Below are 22,594 nucleotides of genomic sequence, written 5' to 3' on the forward strand. Positions count from 1 at the left end.
TTGTTCAATTAGCTCAATTACTCAAAGTGAGGCCCTCACAGGGTGCAGGGATACATTCTGATTGAAAAGAATGACCTATGACCTGATAGGGGTACAATGCATGCTGAATTATGTCATAATTTGTGAAATTACAAATTTTGAAAATATAAATATAATAAAATGTAATTTAATTTAAAGAAATAAAATATTCATCACCCAAACTGATAACTTTCAGATTTCCACCTATCTGCACAATTATCATGTACATTTTGAGTGCTGTAACTGGCATAATTACCTCACAATTTGGTATCAAAGTGTGTCACCCTGTGTCAAAACATCATTGAAGAAATCCTCCATATTGACTTATTTGACCTTAACCTTCAAAGTGAGGCTCTCATAGGGTGTAGGGATACAGCCTGATTGAAAAGAATGACCTATGACCTGATAGGGGTACAATGCATGCTGAATTATGTCATAATTTGTGAAATTACAAATTTTGAAAATATAAATATAATAAAATTTAATTTAATTAAACAAAATAAAATATTCACCACCCAAACTGATTAGTTTCAGATTTCCACCTATCTGGACAATTAGCATGTACATTTTGAGTGCTGTAACTGACATTGTTACCTCACAATTAGGTATCAAAGTGTGTCACCCTGTGTCAAACATCCTACTATATCAGGCCTCAGACCACAATTAATTTCACTATGTATTCTCATGTAGCCCCAGTGGCTGTAGCAATTTTATTAATTTCACCAGGCCATTAGCATTTCACGGGAAACATTACCTGCCTGGGCCCATTGAACACTCGAAAGGACGACATCTGTTGTCCAGCTCTTTTCCGCGTTATATCAATGTAAACAAACACACGTGGGCTAAGGGACCGAATCACACCCATTTCTCTGCATTTTACACAAATTTTGCATGACTTCAATGTGCTCTGGGGGACATTATGCAGTATCCAGTGTAAACCAAGTGCACATATTCACTAACTGCATCCTCTCACCTGTCAAACCCAGTGTAACAATCCAGTATACTAAGCAGCTCCCCAGCCATTAATCACATCACAAGAAAACTATATTTTCTCGCATTAACTTCCGTATTTTGGACAACCAAATGGGTGGATAACTCTAGTCTGAGGCCAGTTAAAAATTACCAAATATTTGACATCCAATAGCCAATGATTAATAAATCAGAGATCTCTAGTGGTATCGTTAAACAAAACAAACTTTAAACCTTTTTTTAAATACATAACATTAAACACGTAAGACCAGTTCTGGTTGTCAGATATCGATATAAGGTCGAACCTGTATATAACGACCACTCGAGATAAATAAAACCATATATGAAATAGTTTACTTTGAAAGCTACTACAAAGGGAGAGAGAGTGAAATATATATGGAAATATATATATATATTATAGAGAGAGAGAGAGAGAGAGAGAGAGAGAGAGAGAGAGAGAGAGAGAGGGGGGGGAGAGGGAGGGAGGGGAGAGGGAGGGAGGGGAGAGAGAGGGGGCATGGAGTGAGAGAGAGAAACAGAAGGTGGTTGCTATATACAGGTAAAATAAAGAAGGAAATGCAATGGGTAGGATTTATGGTAGCCGTTGTGGACGAGTGACTGTTGTATACAAAAAATTTCAGTTCACATGACATACTTGATTATGTTGTTTTCTTCAGTATTGCGGAACATGGTATGAAGTGAAGTGGTTGGAAACTGTTTACATACAACCAAGTCAGCATTACGAAGACTACCGACACATCTACACGTATTCTGGTTCTGGTGAGAACGTCACCGTTGATATTGCATGGAGGTATGACACCTATATGAGATAACGTAACCCAAACATTCTATAACATAATCAAAATATCTATGGACTATGAAACACACACACACACACACACACACACAGAGAGAGAGAGAGAGAGAGAGAGAGAGAGAGAGAGAGAGAGAGAGAGAGAGAGAGAGAGAGAGAGAGAGAGAGAGAGAGAGAGAGAGATATAGGATGAAAGACAGACAGAGAGAAATGAATGAATGAATGAATGGATGAATGTTTAACGACACCCCAGCACGAAAAATACATCGGCAGTTGGGTGTCAAACTATGGTAAAAGCAAAACATTAAATGATGAACCACATCAATATAAAAATTCAAGATTTAAATATAAACACAGTGTAAAAATACAAATATCACAGATAGATACAATTAAAATTTAGAATAAGTCAGTATCTCGAAGAAATTGTGTAATATAAATTTTGGATGGAATCGAAATGATTCCATCACATTTCCATCACATTTGTTTGTCCAAAGATATCTTTTCGAGTTTCTTTGAGATGAGGACACTCCACCAAAATGTGGCGTACCGTCAGAGTACACTGACAGTGCTCACACTGAGGTGGAGGATCTTTCTTTAAAATAAATGAATGGGTCTAATATGTATGTCCGATGCGAGCACGACACAATACTATGTCATCCTTCCTGCACTGTCTATAGGAGGACTGCCACTCTCCCTAGACTGGCTTGATAGAATGAAGCTTGTTCGCAATCGCACTGTCCCAATCATATTGCCAAGTCGAAAAGATAAAATCGTTGATATTATGTTTAAAATCAGTATAAAGCACACCAACCCTAGCATGAGGCAAATCCAAAGCAGACTTAGCAGCTGAATCTGCCTTTGCATTACCCCTGATGCCAACATGGCTGGGCACTCAACAAAATACAATAACTTTATTGGCAATGGATAAAAAGACACTTTCGTATCACCATCCCAATTAAGAGATGGTCCAGCTTCATATTACGTAAAGCTTGGAGGAACGAAAGTGAGTCTGTAAAAATAATAAATTTGGATGCACTACAATCCTTTATTTTTTCCACTGAATATCGATGCCGAGTCAGGCGGTCTCATGGAAAGTATTAAAGTGTCTGATGGAAAAACTGTAGCACAAGCCACAGAATTCCCATCCCGTGATCCGTCTGTATACACAGGAATGTAATCACGGTACTTGTCTTGAATTTCCATGAAAAACTGTTTGTAAACAACATCATCTGTACGATCTTTCTTCAGATGCGTCAGATCAAACACAATTTTTGGTGGTGTAATTCACCAAGGTGGTAAAACAAAATATGAAGGAGTTTCCAAAGTGTCAGTTAAATCAATGTTGGGAAGCGACAAAAGACGCTTAATGCGAATAGCATCTGGCCTTGACCAAACAACTTCATATATTTGTTTTCAAACACCGCATGATGTGTAGGATGTTTCGATAATGATTTAATCTTGGTAGCATATTGCAGAGAAAGCTTTGCACGTTTAGCATCCAAACAAGGTTCGTGTGCATCAACGTACAAGCTCTCTTCAGGAGATGTTTTAAATGCACCAAGACAAAGCTCAAGTCCTTGGTTGTGTATAGGATCTAGCATCTGCAAGTAAGACTTGCGTGCCGACCCATCATACACAATGCATCTATAATCAAGTTTTGACCTCACAAGAGATCTATACAGACGGAGAATAGCCTTTGTTAGACGAATGCCACACTAACTATATAAATAAATTCACTTACCTATTTCAGGTGGACAGACAGATAAAACTGTATATCTAAATGTATATTACAAAATTATACAAGGCCATTTACTAAAATCGATTACAACGTCATTTGATCGATAATGAAACGATTTAATTTTCTATTAACTATTGAACATGACAGTGAGACGACGAAATAAAACAATTATATTTTGAGTTACAAATCGTCTTTCACAATGTTGTTCTCATGAAGATAGAGCGGAGAAAACAACTTAACTAGCCAGTTTATAACAAATAGCACAATGTTGTCACTCACCCATGCATTTAATCTTTGCATTTTAATTCCATAGGGGCGGGACGTAGCTCATTAGTGACGCGCCCGCATGGTGCGCTGTCAGTCTGTGATCATCCCCGGCGATGATCCAATTGGGCTATTTTTCGTTCCAGCCAGTGCACCACGTCTAGTGTATCCTGGGATGGTGCATATAAAAGATCCCTTGCTACTAATGGAAAAATGTAGCGGGTTTGCTCTCTGAGACTATTTGTCTAAGTACCAAATGCAGACCTTCGTTTTTGACGGGCGCGAGCGCTATCACGCCCGTGAACCCCCGTCAACTCAATCTGACGGGCGCGAAATAACGCGCCCCTAAATTGAACAAATCACGCTTGTGTTGTTTGTTTTTTAACTCCGCCATTTTAATTGTTTACTGAATCCAATCCACAACTCCACAAATCTTTACATTCTGTTCACAATGAACTTCCTAGAATACTTTTAACACATTGAAACACGATTGGTTGGTTATCTTTACACTGACCCAATCAGCTAGGAGTTCACTTCTTATTAAGATCTCGTCGGTTTTGTTTGTTTAATTTCGGCTTTTTACAGGAGGGCTAAAAAAAATTGTAACTTTTAAACATTTTGTAATAAATAAATAATAATTCATATAACGACCTAATTACTAGTACTGAAACATATGAAAATCCGTTTACTGTGTTTGTTTCAGTTCGTGACGACTTATTTGAGATACGTCATTTTCCAAACTTATCATTAGAAACATTGTGTTGTCTCTACTTAGTTACGCCATTTCTTCACTTTTAAAATATAAGAATCACTAGTATTGGATTAACAGTATAACGCTGCAAAACTTTATTAACAATCAAACAAACTAAAAAAACCCGCTGCAAACATATTATTAACTTTATTAACAATCAAACAAACTAAAATAAATAAAAAATAAACTTAAAGCAACTTTTTACCTGAAATAAAATATTAATGTAGGCCTACACTGTATCTCCAACTTAATTGTTGTTAAAACAAATTAAACAAACTTGCACTTCATCTGGTACAAGTGTATCATAGAAACTGGCAGATAATGACATTTAATAATAAATGTACTTCCTTCAGGGGGTTTTTCCGTTTAAATGCTCGAATTACTTTTTAAAAACACGATTCATGTGTCACTATTTAACTGCTGTGAGGCAAAAAGAAAAAACAGAGTACTTTCTCCGGTTCAAGCATATCATAGTTTGAGGTAGTCATCTGACACATTATAACTGTACTTCTTTCAGTTATTTGAAGTGATCAAATTATCTCAAATATAATGTTAATATATCATCAATTTAACTGTTGTGAGACACCAATTAAACAACTGAGTCTTTGGGTATCTGATAGTACTTCCTTCAGTTTGTGTAAATACTCAAATTACTTCAGATATAATGTTAATGTATCATCAAATCAACCGAACAGTGTCAGAAACAATTTAAACAAAAATTAATGTAGTTCCTCGGAGAGAAATATATCGTAGAAAGTGATCGTCTTTTAGCATTTGATAGCACAACCTTCAGCTTGTGTAACGCTAAAACGCTAAATGTTCTCAAATATAAAGTTAATGTATGCTCAATGTAAATGAACAAACACGAATGTTCTTAGGTATGGACAAGAGTGTCATAAAAACTGTGATAGTCCCTTGGCATCACCTCCTTCAGTGTTTGCAAATGTTCATATTTGGTTATTTTAATGGGCAGTTTGCTGTGATACAGACTGGAAACTGCATCCTCTGTGGATGTTCGTGTACTTCTTGGTTTGGGTAAGTCATTGTAATTATCATCAGAGTAATTCGTCTTAAATTGGATTTTACCCTCAGGTAAGTATTTCAAAATTCTAATGTCTGTAACGACAGAAGAACCCACTCCTTGTCCTGGCCGTATTGATGGATAAAAAGACAGTGCACTGTAATCACTGAAAAATGTGTGATCTAGGTAGTTTATTTTGTATGGTGGACGTAAACGTGCAGATTTGATTGCATCCACATAATGCTGTGGAATGAAAACCGACTTGTTTTTTTTTATCTTCCGTTCTATACAACTGTGAATGCTATCACACTCCATTTGGGTGTGCCCGCGTTCTAGATATTTCTGTTCAATTGTTATGTTATTTTTCATTGAGAACAGTAGAAGTGCATTCGACAGAGTTGCCTTTCTGTTTTGATAAGTGCACCCATCACTATATATTGTCACTTTTTTGACCGCTGAGAGGTTCAGTATGTTTAAATAGTCAATAACACACGATGCAAAACAATTTGCGGTGAGCTCGCCCTCCCCTTCGTGCCAAAAATAACACATATCGTCACCGGAAGCTAAATCGTATATTATGAAGTTGTGACAAGATAGTTTAATTTTGTAGTATAGGCTACTTGCTTCAAATTTTGGACAGACAAGTAGACTTTCTAAGTCCAGAGTGATAACTTTTTCTGATCTGTCAACGATAGCTTTCTCTTTATCTACACGTTTGGATTCTCTTGCTTCAGTCTTCCTTTTGATGTGTGCTTGGTACTTATCTTCAGAAATATTGTTCGTTTGATATGAGCAGCACAGATCGCATTGATCCTTCTTTGGATGCCAAAGGGACAAGTTCATTTCATGGAATAATTGTTTGAACCCAGTTCTATATTGACTTTTCCCGTCAGCTTCACTTACTCGAATGTATTCACGATACAGTTCATTTAAACTCGTGAACAGTGGTTCTAAATACTGCTTTGTTGATGATGCTCGGCAGTAGTGAAGGAACCTTTGGTAGCTTTTCAAGGAAGTCCCGTGCAGATGATAATCGAATCATCCGATGGTTCTGTCTGTCATTGCCTTCAGTTCCCAATGTTGCTATATCTTTTGGCAATCCACAGTTGCTGCTATTAATCCAGTTGGAAACTGTTTTTTCACTAATGCCCAAAGTTGACAAAAACATGTTTTTTGCAAACATTTAGACTTTCAGTCCCTTTCCACAAGAAATACTGGTATGAAAAGTTTCTACGACTTTTCTTAGCAGTGCTTCTCTAGACCACATCCGATTTTTCTACCAAGCTAAGAACATAGATCTTTTTTTGTTTCCAATCCATGGTTCTCCAAAAAGATGTAAATGTTGCACTCCTCGTGTTTTCATCCATTGATGAACATTTTCTTAGCCTATGTTTTTCGCATCGTTTTGAACATGCACTTGGAGCCATGATCCTCTCTGCTCGTTCTACGCAGTATGTTTTAACACTTTTAACGTCTTTTTTAACACCCATGTATTTCATACCATGCATTCTTAACTTCTTGGTTTTGTTCTTCAAGCATAAGCTTCCTTCCAGTTTACGAGTATTCGTCCTTGATTCATGTTTGTCTTTTATGGCCTCTTCGTTATCTTCACTATCTGTGCTCAAAGAAATCCCGCGTTTATGTGCCGCAACCTGCATTGGATCCCAGTCTGGATCCCGTGCGTCGTCATCAAAATCCTCAAAGTCATCAGATTCATCACACTGTAACTGTAACATTATCAGGATTAGGTAAATTATCTGTAATGTTATTTCCTTGTATCATAAAATGCATACTGTTAGAAGGGCTGGTATTATCAGTGACCACATCGTCGGCTTCTTGAAGTCCTTTCTTCAAGGCTAACTCTACTAGTAACTTACCCCGTGAACACATTTCGATATGCATGTATTCATAAACACTCAGCACCCGTTTATGCAGTTGGGATGAAATTTAAATTCATTAAAACAATATTCGCCTTGTACTGTTTGAGCCACAAGATACCTTGGCGTTGTGATTGGAAAGATGGAATAGTAAATGTCAATTAAAAAGTTATACTGCATGGCTTTATGGGCATAATTCCCGATTTCCCTTGAATTAACAACGCGCAGTACTGGCTGTATTCGGGTAATGTCTGATTGCTTCAACCACTTTGAAGACATGTTGTGAAATAGAATCACGGACTCCTACCATAAAATGTATGCAGTATGGTTGCACACTTTATGTAAACGTGAAATGCACTGTTGTGATTTATGATCCAAATAGCATTGTTTTCGGGTCTGTACGTTTTAGGATACTTGACATAATTATTCAGTTGTAATTATTCAGTTGACGTTGAGTCCGGAGAAAACAGGAAATACTGAAACACAAAATTGAGTAAGGTGTTTGTAAGAACCTGAGTTATAAAATATCTTTCTTTACTACCATGAACAATATGTGTAAGACAAGAAGACAAAAATACATTCCTTAAATAGTTTTGTTCCATATTCGTATTTAATTTTAATTTATTTTATCATAAAAAGTATGTGTAGCGAAATGAACTGAACTAAAACCCTAACAATTATTTTATGAGCGAAAAGGTCGTATCTCCGCAAAATAAATAAATAAATGTGTTTCACTACATAACAATAAATCTCTTTAAGTAGAATGCACAATAAGAAATCGAACACAAATCGATGCCCCAGCTTATAAATAACGATATTGGGTAAATATATTCACGAAATCTGACTTATTTTGGTGTTAATAGACGAATTTCTTTCATTGCATTATTATGCAACTTACCTGAAGTTATTGTGTGGTGAAAATGGCGAAACTGGAGATACGATATTTTTGCCGGCAAAGTTTTTGGCCAATAAATATCAGCCAAATGGTCACATGGCAGAAAGGTCTGCTTCCAATTGGGTTAGAGATCTGCCATTTTTTCAGAAGGAGACGCAAGATAAACCGATTCTAAAAATGCAATAAAAAATTCGCTCCAAAACTGAGTTTGGCCATTTTCGTCCGACAGCGACGATATATAATGTTTACTGTATAATGTATAATGTTTATACATGTTGATATCACAGTAAACGCGTACACAAACAAAAACGTAATTTAGTAAAGCAGGTTTTGTTTTCGTTAATAACAAAGCGATGTACTCGTAGACATTTCTGTTTCACGATACTGCCACGTGATTTAAAGCAAAGGACATTGACTTTGGTAGAGTCGAATTACTAGTACATGTGATCGGTTGACGGGACCTTGAAACAAACATACACTGATTTAATTTCAAGTCAGAAATTCGAATTTACCGAGTGTAAAGCATGTATATTTTAAAATAAAATTTACATTAGGGTGGTTATGTTGGGTTTTTTTTGTTTGTTTTTGCTTTTTATGGGTTGCTATGATTCGAGTTAGTAGTATAATAAATGACGTGTTAATTACAGTACACCGATAATTAAAGTTAATCCTGTTTGTAAAAATATATATTTATAAAAATTAAGATATATTTGGGTAGAAAACAATAGATGTTGACATTATCTCTGTTATGACATTATTATTATTATTAGTTTTAAATAGAGAATTTGAAGGTACATGACATGTGTATTATGATATAATGATAAATGTGATAATCCTGTGTCATGTGGTTGTTACACTTTTAATTTCTTTTTTAGTTTAAATCATTTACAAATAGGCCTACTGACATTATTTTTTGTGAGTGTTTTATTAGATATTTTACAGTTAGAATTCTTAATAACAATACCATAGTTGTTACAATGCCAATTCACATTCAGTTCACAGGTTTGTGTCAATGGAGAAATCATATCATTCTGCGATGAAGATTAAAATTATTGTACTTGTTTTAAATAAAACAGAATAAACACAAACAAACCAGTTTCAATTCTTTATTCATAAATAGTCAACAGATTATCATGATTCAGAATTTTAATGCAACATAATATGCATATAATACATAAGAAATCGATAAATGTTGTGTTCATGGTGTTTCTTTTTCTTGTGAAAGACTGCAATGGCCCATTCCTTCATCTTTGAGAACAACTATCATATTAGTTAAATTAGGATATTTATTTTGAAAACACAAAACATTAACTCTTAAGATATTTAATTTACAAATCATTACTCCTCAAACTTAATAATGTTCACGGGTGCAATTCCTCTCGGTCTCTTGCCTCTAATTCTGATTATTTTGAGGCTGTGCGATTTTTCCCTCCTCTGCATTTTGAGGAGTGCCATTTCCACTCCCCTCGTAAGCATTTTGAGGAGTGCGATGTTTAGCACTCCTGGGTTTTTCAAAAACGGTCTGCAAATGTTTGACATATAATACCTGATGATTAAAAATCAATGTGCTCTAGTAGTGTGGTTATACAAAACAAACTTTACCTATATTTCCATAGATATTTTGATTATGTTAGAGAACGTTATATATATACTCTTCAAAAGAAGAAACGTAAAACCACATTGTCGTAACATTTGGAGAATTGATTTAATTATTGAATGGTGAGTCCGATAATTACCAAATGTTGCAGGATTGTTCACAATTCACTCTAGTCCATTGTGAGTAAGTGATAGGACACACCACCAAGGTCAAGGTCATCTGGAGTCAATACCGGGTGTGGCCTCCGCGTGTGTTGACAACTGCCTGGCACCGCCTGCCCATTGAAGCAACCAGAGTACGGATGACGTCCCGGGGGATGGTGGCCCACTCGGCCTGCAAGGCTGCTGCCAGCTCGGGCAGGGTCTGGGGCTGTGGTTGTCGCTGTCGGTCCAACTCGTCCCATAGATGCTCAATTGGGTTCAAATCCGGTGATATCGATGGCCAAGGAAGGACATTAATGTTGTTGTTCTGTAGGAAAGCCGTTGTGAGACGTGCTGTGTGAGGCCTGGCGTTGTCATGTTGGAACACTGCGTTGGCGTTGGCCATAACTGGAACGATGTGTGGCCGGAGGATCTGGTCAATGTAGCCCTGTGCATTCAGGTTGCCCTGCACGTGGACCAGGTCAGTTCTGCCAGTGTGTGAGATGGCTGCCCACACCATGACACTACCCCCGCCGAATCTGTCCACTTCCTGCACGCAGTTTGCCGCATAACGTTCACCACGACGCCTATACACGCGACATCTTCCATCATGACGTCGGAGCAGAAATCGGGACTCGTCACTGAACCACACCTGTCTCCATCGCAGTTGAGGCCATTGTCGATGAATCTGGCACCACTGCAGTCGGAGTCGACGGTGTTGTGGTGTTAAGATGACACCTCGAACTGGACGTCTGGCACGAATTCCTATCTTACGTAGGCGGTTCTGTACGGTCTGGTCGGATATCCTGCGCAAACCTGGTATTGCTGCGGCTGTGGAGGTGGCAGTAGTCAATCGTTCCCGAAGGTGGCGTACCCGGATGTAGCGGTCCTGCCCGGGGGTAGTGACCCGTGGTCGACCGGATCTAGGGAGGTCACGTGTTGATCCATGTTGCTGGTAACGGTCCCACAGTCTGGAGATGGTGCTTGGGGACACATGGAATGCCCTGGCAACGGCCGTTCTGGATTCGCCTGCGTCTAGTCGGCCGATGGCATTGTTTCTCTGCGGTTCACTGAGACGTGGCATGTCCTGGATTGTCAACTGTCGGCCAGATACAGAGGCCAGGCAAGCGAACACCCTGCACTTTTATACTGTCGGTGTTCATGTTGCACGTGCAGACATTGCACGTGCAGTGGTGACATGGTTTGCACGTGGCTGCGTTTTTGCGAATATTCACATTTTGGAACTTTATTGTACAGTAGCTGCGTTTTATCGAATGTAACCGTGGGAATGTGTTTGGGACATGCAATGACCTTATATTCACAAAGCATGAACCGGTAGGAAACATAAAATCGGAGTTATAACCCATTTGTACCCTTTTGCGTTTCTTTTTTTGAAGAGTATATATATATATGTGTATATACTCTTAAAACAACCCCCCCAAAAAACTTGACATTGGTAAAAATTATGCTATCGGATTATTTTTACCGAATCAAAGACATCGTAAAGACAATCAAGTAAGTGAAGTAATGGTGATGCAGAAACACTATAAAACACGTTCGATTCGCATAAACGTAACGTTTTGAAACCACGAGCATCTGCAGTTGTGCAAGCAGAGGGTGAGATGGACACGTTCAAGGCGGAGGACTGTTTTGTTCTCAAATGAGTCTCGTTTCCTCCTGTCACGTGCTGATGGACGCACACGTGTCTGTAGACGTCGAGGAGAACGTTATCCTCCAAACTGCGTGCAACAAGTTGACCGTTATGGTGGTGGCACTGCCATGGTGTGGGTAGGAATCCATCATGGTGGTAGGACGTCTCTTGTGCATGTGGCAGGTGCATTGATGGGCATCAGATACCAAGACGAGATCCTGCAGCATCACGTTATTCCGCACATGAACATCAACGGTGGAATGTTTCAGCATGACAATACCAGACCACATGTTGCACGTGTTAGTCAGGAGTTTCTGCAGCGCCACAACGTCCAGACATTACCTTGGTTTGCCCGTTCGCCGAATTTAAACCCAATAGAACGTCTATGGGATGCACTGGATCCACCACCCTAGACACTTCTGCAACGTCTTTGGCATTTAAGCATGAGTGACAGAACATTCCACAACGTGCTCTGCAACGTTTGATTGCTTCCATGCGTCGCCGTTGTCAAGCTGTCATCAGGGATCGTGGTGGTCATGACATTTTGCCCACCATTATGTCACACACATGCCTGAGATACTGTTCATGGCGTCTTGATCTTTGGTTGCTTGTCTACCAGTTTTTTAAATTAAACTTTGAACATCAATGTCACGTTTCTTTTTTTGAAGAATATATATATATATATATATATATATATATGGTGGATAGCTCAATTGAATTTGTAGAGTGCTCATCTCAGGTACAATAGGTCGCAGGATCGATCAACTTAAGTGAACGATGATTTTCGTCCCGCCGTAACCGGTTCCCCATTATGGGGCGGGACGTACAGCGCTCGCCTGATGTTGGGAGTCGATCTAGGGTCATTGAACTATTTGTCGTTACAGCCAGTGTTCCAAACATGGTGTAACATAGACCATGCTATGTACTATCCTGTCTGTAGGATTTTGCATGTAAAAAATTATCTCTTCTTTGCCGGACGAAGAGTTTTGGTCATGGAGTGACGGCGGGGGATTGTATCTCTGTCTCCGTGATCCTTAACCGTATGTGTGACGCCATATAACCGTAAGTAAAATGTGTTGAGTTTGGTAGTTAAATCAATAGAATTTACTACCAGAGTGTTTTACGGTATCGTCAGTATCATATATTAGGGGGGGGGGGGGGGGGGGGGGGGGGATGTATTATGCGAGCTTCTGGCGAGCATAATGCATTATTTTTATTCCTAATTTATGATATTGACGATACCAAAACACGAGTGTAATGCTCTCTTTATTATATAATATCAAGCTTAATACAACGTGTTTTTGGAAAGTGTACACGCAATTTTAATTTCAGTCCGCCATTACTAGATATTCAAATGACGTACGAATATGTGGCGCGGTGTCTGTTTGAATGGAAATGACGTTAAACTCGAATGACGTCATTTTGGATGTTCTTACATCAAAATAAACTAGTGCATAACGTTTTTTGTTTTCTGAACCCTGGACAGCTTTCAGTGTAAAAATTGCTATTGAAATGTTTTTATTTGATGACTATGAATGCATACGTCAATTATGGAGTGTCACCCTAGTACGTTTGCTTTAATATCAATAAACTTGGTGACGTGACCTCGATTAATTTACATCTAATTTGCAAAGTTATCAAATTCTCAAAGTATGTGATCTGAAAAAATATCACATACTTTGATTGCACTGAAAATGTAAGATATTATATAATAAAATAGTTTATTTCTTTCTTTGTAGGTAGCCCAGTGGCAAAGCGTTCGCTCGATCCCCGTCAGTGGACCCATTGGGCTATTTCTCGTTCCAGCCAGTGCACCACGACTGGTACATCAAAGGCCGTGGTATGTGCTATCCTGTCTATGGGATGGTGCATATAAAAGATCCGTTGCTGCTAATCGAAGAGTAACCCATGAAGTGGCGACAGCGGGTTTCCTCCCTTAATATCTGTGTTGTCCTTTACCATATGTCCGACGCCATATAACCGTAAATAAAATGTGTTGAGTGCGTCGTTAAATAAAACATTTCTTTCCTTCTTTTTTTGTAGAGATCCAGCTAATATTAACAAGTGTGTTTATAACACGGCACGTTTGATTGAGAAAGATGGTGATGCAAAAATATGTTTTGTTACGGCCAAAGGTACGTTCATATATTATTACAAAATAAAAATGCGTCTCTCATACGGGTCATCGGGGGCGGGAAAGAAGTACACGTAGCCCTTTAAAATCATTCTGACAAAAACGAACCCCTCTAGGACATTCTTAAAGCGAAGCTATCCTATACTTTCATTTAATATGCAAAATGAAGGATAAGTTAAATAGTTTTATGGATTATAAAACATAGAAATTGGATTTAGTGTGTGTGTGTGTGTGTGTGTGTGTGTGTGTGTGTGTGTGTGTGTGTGTGTGTGTGTGTGTCTGTGAATTGCCACTACATTTTTACAGTATTTATTTTAAAACGTGAATTCCAAATAGAAATACTCAAATAGGTATTTAGTATTTCTGTCAGAAGACATTTTTGGGTATGGCGCTATGAAATTGAATCAAACCACAATCAACAGGGGGTATGGGGGGGGGCTCCCCTAGAAAGTATGTGGGTTAAGTTTAGGGTAAGGGTTAAGAAAATCATACATTAATGATAAGAGTATTTAAATAAAATAGGACATTAGCTAAATATATATAATATTAAGTGGTTGTGAGAAGTCCATTTCTTGCTCTGAAACTACAGGATGGTGGATATTTGTATTTGGAGAGCTCGTATCGGTCTTCACAAGTCACCCATGGGTTTTAAGCAGATCGAAAAAATGGCCGCCTACAGTGCGGATACAACGGGAACTGTGTCACCGACTAATTTCAGACTGGTCAGTGTGGTTGTAGTGCTTTTGTTCTGTCGCTCGCTAGGATTTATTACACAACATGCGGTTAAAGAAAATGTGAGCAATATTGCTTGGTTTACAAACATAGTACTTTTTTTCTGAGCAGTTAAATAATGGCGTCGTTCTACACACGTGCGGAGCATGGGCGGATCCAAGGGGGGGGACCAGGGGGACGCGTCCCCCCAAAAAATTGTTCAAGTGCCCTCAAAATGTCCAAGTGCCCTTTTTGTTTGTAGAATTTTTTTTTTTTTAAGTAAACAATAATTATATTGTAGATAAATGAAATCAAGATTTTCGTGTACATGCGCAAGCTTGCAGATATGTGTCTGTGTTATTGAGTCTCAATGGGGCCCCATTGAGGTTCTAACGCGAGTGACGCCAATTTACTTCATTATTGCTAGTATATTATGACGTAGAACTGTAGGAATTCATATTAATTGTAAATATCAAAACTTGTAGTAAGGTGCCCTTTTGACGAGTCAATGTGCCCTTCTTTTTTGGTCCCCCCCTAAAAATATTTCCTGGATCCGCCCATGCGGAGTGTGCAGTGATGTCTCGAGAAATGGATTGAATATAGTGATTGGTGTGGAGTTGACATTTCAAAATCAAAGGGCATATGCTGATATAAATTCCATTCTAATGTGTTGTGGTGATGTGGAAATGAACCAGGGCCCAACAGGTACTCAACAGAGGGGATAGAGGGTTAGCAACACTCGAGAAAATTAATAAAGAAATTAGAGATTTACGGAGTGATCTTAGTGAAGATATTAGTCAAATAAAACGAAGTACAAGTGAAACAAAGATAGAGTGTGCACGCGTGTTGCATGAGTTACAGTCACTGAGAGAAGAACAAAGATAGAGTGTGTTGCATGAGTTACAGTCACTGAGAGAAGAACAAAGATAGAGTGTGCACGCGTGTTGCATGAGTTACAGTCACTGAGAGAAGAACAAAGATAGAGTGTGCACGTGTGTTGCATGAGTTACAGTCACTGAAAGAAGAACAAAACATTATACGATTAGATGTTGATGCTGTAAATGAAAAGTTAGAAAATATGGAGGTGATTATTAATGAACAAAAAGAAATGATAAACCGAATGGACAACGACATAAATGAACTTGAAGCAAGGGGCAGGAGAAATAATCTTATATTATATGGTGTGGAAGAAGCTGATGGTGAAACGAGCCAGAAATGTCGGGTAAAGGTGCTTGACATAGTGAACAATATTCCGGGAGTAAATATTCAATTGAGAGATACAGAGAGCTCACAGACTGGGGAGACGACAGACGGATAGAAGCAGGCCAATTATTGTTAATTTGTGTCATTCAGTTGATAAACAGTGTATTTTCGAGAACCGGGTACAGCTGAAAGATTTAGGAATATCTGTGTATAATGACTTAACTAGGCGACAGCGTAATATATTATACTACTCAAAAGAATTTAAGGGTCAAAAATGTATAACCAAATAAGTTTCAGAGTGTATTAGATTGATGATGTAAACTACAGCAAAAAAATTATTTATTGTTCCATATTTACAAAAAACCACAAATAAACGTCAATGTATACAAGAAAGTCACTTGACATGCTGTCAAAGTTGAAGGTTGTCAAACATGGATTTTACACATTAGAACATTCGTTTAATGTGTGTGAATCCACCCCTGGCGCGAATACACTCGAAACATCGTTGCCTCATGCTGTTGATCAGACGTCTGAAGAACTCTTGGGGAATGGCCTGCCACTCTGCCATAAGAAGTTGACCCAGATCATGAAGGTTGGCCGGAGGGGCATGGTTATCCCGAACTCTCCTGCCTAATTCGTCCCAGGCGTACTCTATTGGGGCCAAGTCAGGCGAATATGCTGGCCAATCCATCCTGGCGATACCTTGTTGTCTGAGAAAGTCCGTTACCACCCTGGCGCGGTGGGATCTGGCATTGTCATCCTGCAGAACTGCCCCGCCGCCAATCTGCTGAAGGCCTGGGAGAACCAACGGCCGGATAATCTCATTCAGATAGCGGATTCCATTCAGATTGCCATCCACCACATAGAGGGGGGTCCTGTGGTGGATAGAGATGCCGCCCCACACCATGACGCTGCCACCACCGAACCGGTGACGTTGTCTAACGTTAACGTCAGCGAAGCGCTCCCCAGGACGTCTGTAGACACGAACCCGACAGTCGTTGAACTGGAGACTAAACCTGGACTCATCAGTGAACATCACTCGACCCCACTGAACACGTTGCCACCGCAGATGAAGCGTGCACCAGTGACGTCTGGCCGTTCTGTGACGTGGTAGGAGTGGTGGTCGAACAGCCTGGCGACGGCAGCGTAGATTATTGGCTCTCAGACGATTGCGTATGGTTTGATCAGACACTCGAGTTCCAGTCGCATTCCGCAGATTGTCACGTAATCGGCGTGCAGTGGTTGTGCGTTGACGTAGAGCCATATTGGTGATGTAGCGGTTCTCTCTATTTGTAGTGCTTCGGGGTCTTCCCGAACGTGGACGATTTCGAACAGAATTCGTTGCTTGGTACCGTTGCCACAGTCGGCCAACGACACTCTGACTGACACCAAGTCTCAGAGCAACATTTCTTTGCGTATTGCCATCCTGAAGCCAAGCAATAGCCCTTCCTCGATCTTCGATAGTCAGTTGAAGTCGTACCATTGTCGAATTTGGAGTGTGCACCGTACACGAACGCAAGCTCCAATTATACGGAAATTCAGCATTGGGAACATGGAATACACGTGCAAAGCGTGCAAATGAAGCGCTTAGCAGACCTTTCGCTTTCGCCCTAATTTACGTGCAAATGTAAGCATGTTTTCGCCATTAGAACTAGTCGACAGTGTCAATGACAGTGGATTTTAATTCATTTATGGGTTGCTTAGACCCACTTTCGTCAAAATGGAACAATACCATGCGTGACATTATGGTCTAGCTAATATAATTGACATTCAGAAAATAATGTCGAAAATATCGTCTGACCCTTAAATTCTTTTGAGTAGTAATGAACTAAAAGCACAAGGAAAGAAAGGGTTATTTGAAGCGTGGTGAATTGGTTGTAGAGAATGCGAGTGACACGCGTAGATACAGGTTTCGGCACAAGACGATACGTGCATTTCTGACTACAGACGTGGAGACCTCTGTGCAACATACCAGTGAAATTGACTTTACTTCGTCACGTGATACCGATAACGCTCACAACGAATAGGAATGCGGCCACAGCCCAAGATATACGTCACATCGTTTTCTGTTTTGGAACATCGAAGGACTTCGTCGTCATTTAAATGACCCAGATGTTGTGACTTATGTATAAAAATATGATTTTATTTCATTTTCTGAAACATGGATGAATACTGAACTTTTTTCTCCAGTGTTTGAAAAATACTCCTTATTTATGCAGCCAAGGGCAAAATTTAACAATAAAGGAAGGCTGTCAGGAGGTATATATGTTTTTATTGGGAATTCTATCAAACATTTCTTTAAGTGCATATATAGGTCACATACATATTTGTTTTTTCAAGTTGATAAACAAGTTTTTAAACAAGATAAGGACATTTTATTTGGGTGTATATACTTCTCAGTATTCTGTATATTTTCAAAATTCTGATGGAAATAATGGTATTAGTGTGTTAGAAAGTATTATCTTAGATTTAATAACTAGTATTGGTACAGATTGCTATATAATTCTGGCAGGGGATTTCAATGCCCGTACAGGAAATCTTTCTGATGAGATTGAGATTAGTGAGAACGAGCATTGGGCATTGAATGATTTAATCCAGGTGGGTCCTAGACATTCAAAATATATATCTCTATTATCAGTAAAAGGATAACAGACTGGGCCAATGATCATAATAAAATAACCGAAGCTTCAGCAGGCTTTAGGGCTGACTATTCTACAATAGATAATGTGTTTACTGTATATGCATGTGTACAGAAATATCTCTCCAAAAGGAAGGTGAGGTTGTATGTTACATTTGTTGATTTTAAAAAAGCATTTGATTGCATAGACAGAAAAAAGTTATTGTTTCTCCTACAGGACATTGGTATGTGTGGTAAACTGATAGACAGTGTTGAAGCTATTTATAAAACCTTTATGTCATGTATCAGAACAAATGATGGACTAACAGCTTTGTTTGAGTGCCCTGTCGGCCTTAGGCAGGGGTGTGTTTTAAGCCCGATACTGTTTTCTTTGTATATAAATGAACTTAGTGGTGAGATGGTCAAGTATTGTGAAAGAGGTATCCAGATGACACCAGATCTTACAGAAATTATGATGTTGTTATTTGCAGATGATATTGTTTTACTTTCAGATACACAAGGGGGGCTACAAAAGCAACTAGATATATTGTATAATTATTGTCAAAAATGGAAGCTGATTGTAAATTTACAGAAAACAAAAGTAGTAGTATTTCGAAGAGGGGGAAAACTTTGCTTCAATGAAAAATGGTATTATGGAAAGGAAATACTAAATGTGGTTCCACAATATATCTATTTTGGGATATGTTGCAATAGTCAAACAAGTTTAGCACAAGTAACTAGTCATTTAGCAGTCAAGGGTAAAAGGGCATTAATAGAGGTTTTGAGAACAATGGCAAACTACAAAATATTCCCATTTCATATTTACTTGTAAACGATTTTTAAATGTAAGTAAATATGTACCAAATGTTATGGCACTAGGGGAATGTGGAAGATATTTGATATAACAGTCTCATTAGGTGTATACCGTACTGGATAAAATTGTTGCAAATGCCAACTTTCAGATATCCTCATAAAGCTTACAACATGTTATATTGTTTAGATAATGCAGGAAGATATACGTGGGCTTCGTCCACCGCTAGACCCACTCCTCCCATTCTAATCAGTGCTATATCCTGTCCACTATATGAAACTTTAAGAGAAATGTATATACCTAGAAACTTTTTGACAAATACATCCTTGTATACTTTTAATGAATTGATGTCTACAAGAAATGAAAATACACTAAAATATTTAGGTATTTATTTAGATAAAGCACTACAGTTAAGAAAGGAAAGAAGTGGTGTAAGTTACAGATCTGGTGTGTGATGTAAATGCATAGAAGATTATAACTATGATGTTCATATAGTGGTACTTTGGAATATGTCACCTGCACAAAGGTCCAGTTCAACAATCATAAGCTGACTACACGTTGATAAAGAGTGTGTATGTGGGTGAGGGTGGGGTATGGTAATAAAGGAAAATAATAAATATGAGAATAAATTATATGAATCAAAACTATAATAGTGGGATATAAGTTAATTTGTAGACCTATATGAGATAATGTACACCAAAAATAATTGTTAGAAAATACAAATATTGTTATTCTTCCTAAAATCTATATACAAACTAATTGCAGTTAAATAATATTTAGTTTGCTATATGAATTGTTGAACAACGGGTCCTTCAAATGTCACCCCTGCGTGTGCTGTAACCTCACCGTGGTGCAGGGGTGTAACATTCTCTTTGAGACTGGCCAATACAGCACAAAATTGAAGTTTTGAGTAAAATTCAGTATCCGTAAAATTCTGTGATATTTGTGTTTTTGCACAGTTCTTTACACTGTTTTTGTTTGTCTTGAATTTTTATATTGATGTTGATCATCACTTTATTTATTTGCATTACCATAGTTTGATACCCAATAGCCGATGTATTTTTCGTGCTGCGGTGTCGTTAAACATTCATTCATTCATTCATCCATTCAAATGTCACCTTTTGTTGTGTGTAAATGGGCTATGGCCTAAAAACGGAATAAAGAATTGAATTGAATTGATAAGAGTAATTAATTTTGTCAAAAGGTTAACTTTTTAAAAATCTATAAATAATTTGGGTATGGTACCCGTGTTACCCTCTGGCAGAAACCCTGGTATTGTGTTGACTTGCTAAACCTCAACCACATCCACCTTGCCTTACCGCAGAACGCTTTTCTTACTGGGTGCTGAAGACGGACTACACGAGTTACGCAGTGGTTTACGGATGTCACAGCGTAACCAGTGACGGGGCATGCAATGGAACCAGATCGTGGATTTGGAGTCGGACGAAAACCTTATCACAAGATAAAATGGCCATTGCGGAAACGGTTATATCCGAGAGACTCTGTGTGAACCAGTCGCTGTATCTCAGTACACGACACAACAACGGTAAGACACTTAATAATATCATACACATGTATATATATATATGTGTGTGTGTGTGTATGTATGTATGCACACACACACACACACACACACACACACATAAACGTTTGTAGCTTGGGTTAAGGCTCAAACAAAAAACGAGATTATACCAAGTAACGATCCAGTTGCATGAAGTTTGAGCCTGGTTTTTACATTTGAATATTTGAGTTCAGATTTTCAACTTATGCTTTGAGTCCAAATTCATGACATAGCATTTGACCTGTTTTCGCTTCTTCTTTTGTTATAAAGCAGAAATAAAATAATAAGAATAGATGTAACTGGAATTATCCTGGACGTGTGCTAACGCCTACTACGATTACAGACTGCAGGTACCATGTCAATAGCGGATCCAAAAATATTTTAGAGGGGATCGAAATTCAATTTTAAAAACTAAAATGGCTCTGGTTGATGATATTAAAATTTAAATTAAGAACAAAGTGGGTCTATCATATTTTATTTCGTTGTCTTTACGTCGCAAAACAGTGTTTGTTTCAACCATGAGTAGATTACTAGTAGTAGATTACTATAATCACAATCGTGTTTGTCGTGTTGTAAACCATCTCTGTTCGGTTTTCATCTGAAACTAATAAAGATGTATGCCGAATATCAAACAAGGGATTTTTGGAAGACATATTTTAAAAGGAATGAATGAGTGGTCATTGTCATGGCCTGTCCTAGACAGAACTCTCTGCCGTGCTTGAACAGTTTTCTTAAGGATAATTATATTGATCATATACACACTGACTCGAATCTACAATTCAAAACAACCATCTACCTATAAATAAAAGACAAACGAAACACCCTCTTACATAATATAACCATATTATGTAAAAGTCACCTGCTCATGGATTTCCTCAATAGACTTGGCAGTATGCTAAAAGGAAATTATTACAACTGTAAATTGTTTGTTGTCCGAAATTCTAATTTAATCTGTGACACAGAAATTAACAGATAATTATATTAATTTTTCAGAATGTCCACCTGAAATAGGTAAGTGAATTTATGTATAGTTAGAGTGTGGCATTCGTCTAACAAACATAAAACACGCATTATTTTGGATCAAATATCCCCCCCCCCACACCCCCCCCGTCTCTCTCTCTAACAAACAAAACACGCATTATTTTGGATCAAATCTCTCTCTGCATGTCTCTCTCTTCCCCTCTCTTTCTCTCTCTGCATGTCTCTTTCTCTCTCTTCCCCTCTTTCTCTGCATGTCTCTCTTTCTCTCTCTTCCTTTCTCTGTCTCTCTCCTCTGTCTCTCTCCTCTTTCTCTCTCTCTCTCTCTCTCTCTCTCTCTCTCTAACACACTTGGATCGTTCACTTGCTCGTGCAAGAAAGGTACAGCGGCAATGGAGTCGAGTGTACTGGTAAGCTAGTATTGTTGTTTGGGTTTGTTTGGGTTTTTTAATTGTTTGTCTCCAGAAACATAAGCAAGGTCAATGTTGGGGCCTTGAATCATTGCTATACATTGTATTATTGCATGTACATAAAGGGACATTCCTGAGTTTGCTGCACTGTAAGATGTTTCCGACTAATAAAATATTTCTACGATTAAACTTGAATATTAAATATATTTTCTTGTTTAGAATATCAGTGTCAGTATATTCAATGTGTTTCTGGGTCGTCTTAATATTTGTAAGAAGCCCAAATTGGATTTTAAAATGAAATTTAACCTAGTACAAATATTAGAACAATCAGAAGCACGTTTAATATACAGTCTCTAATATTTTATACAGAAAAATATATTTGATACGTAATTACAATCGTTAAAACGTCTATTAGGCGATAACATCTTAAAAAT

At 38.3% G+C, this 22,594-nt stretch overlaps 1 protein-coding gene across 1 annotated transcript in view; it reads left to right on the plus strand.

The window, feature by feature from the left end:
* Positions 1–22,594, plus strand: part of LOC121371165 (retinol-binding protein 4-like) — a 33,264-nt gene that overhangs the window by 5,189 nt on the left and 5,481 nt on the right. Inside the window, exons 2-5 of the mRNA XM_041496846.1 lie at positions 1,665–1,798; positions 13,779–13,870; positions 20,536–20,757; positions 21,766–21,783. Coding sequence (XP_041352780.1) covers positions 1,665–1,798; positions 13,779–13,870; positions 20,536–20,757; positions 21,766–21,783 — 466 coding nt within the window. The remainder of the gene's footprint in view (positions 1–1,664; positions 1,799–13,778; positions 13,871–20,535; positions 20,758–21,765; positions 21,784–22,594) is intronic.

The sequence above is a fragment of the Gigantopelta aegis genome, chromosome 4 (genome assembly GCF_016097555.1).
Source record: "Gigantopelta aegis isolate Gae_Host chromosome 4, Gae_host_genome, whole genome shotgun sequence".
Taxonomy (NCBI): Eukaryota; Metazoa; Mollusca; class Gastropoda; order Neomphalida; family Peltospiridae; genus Gigantopelta; species Gigantopelta aegis.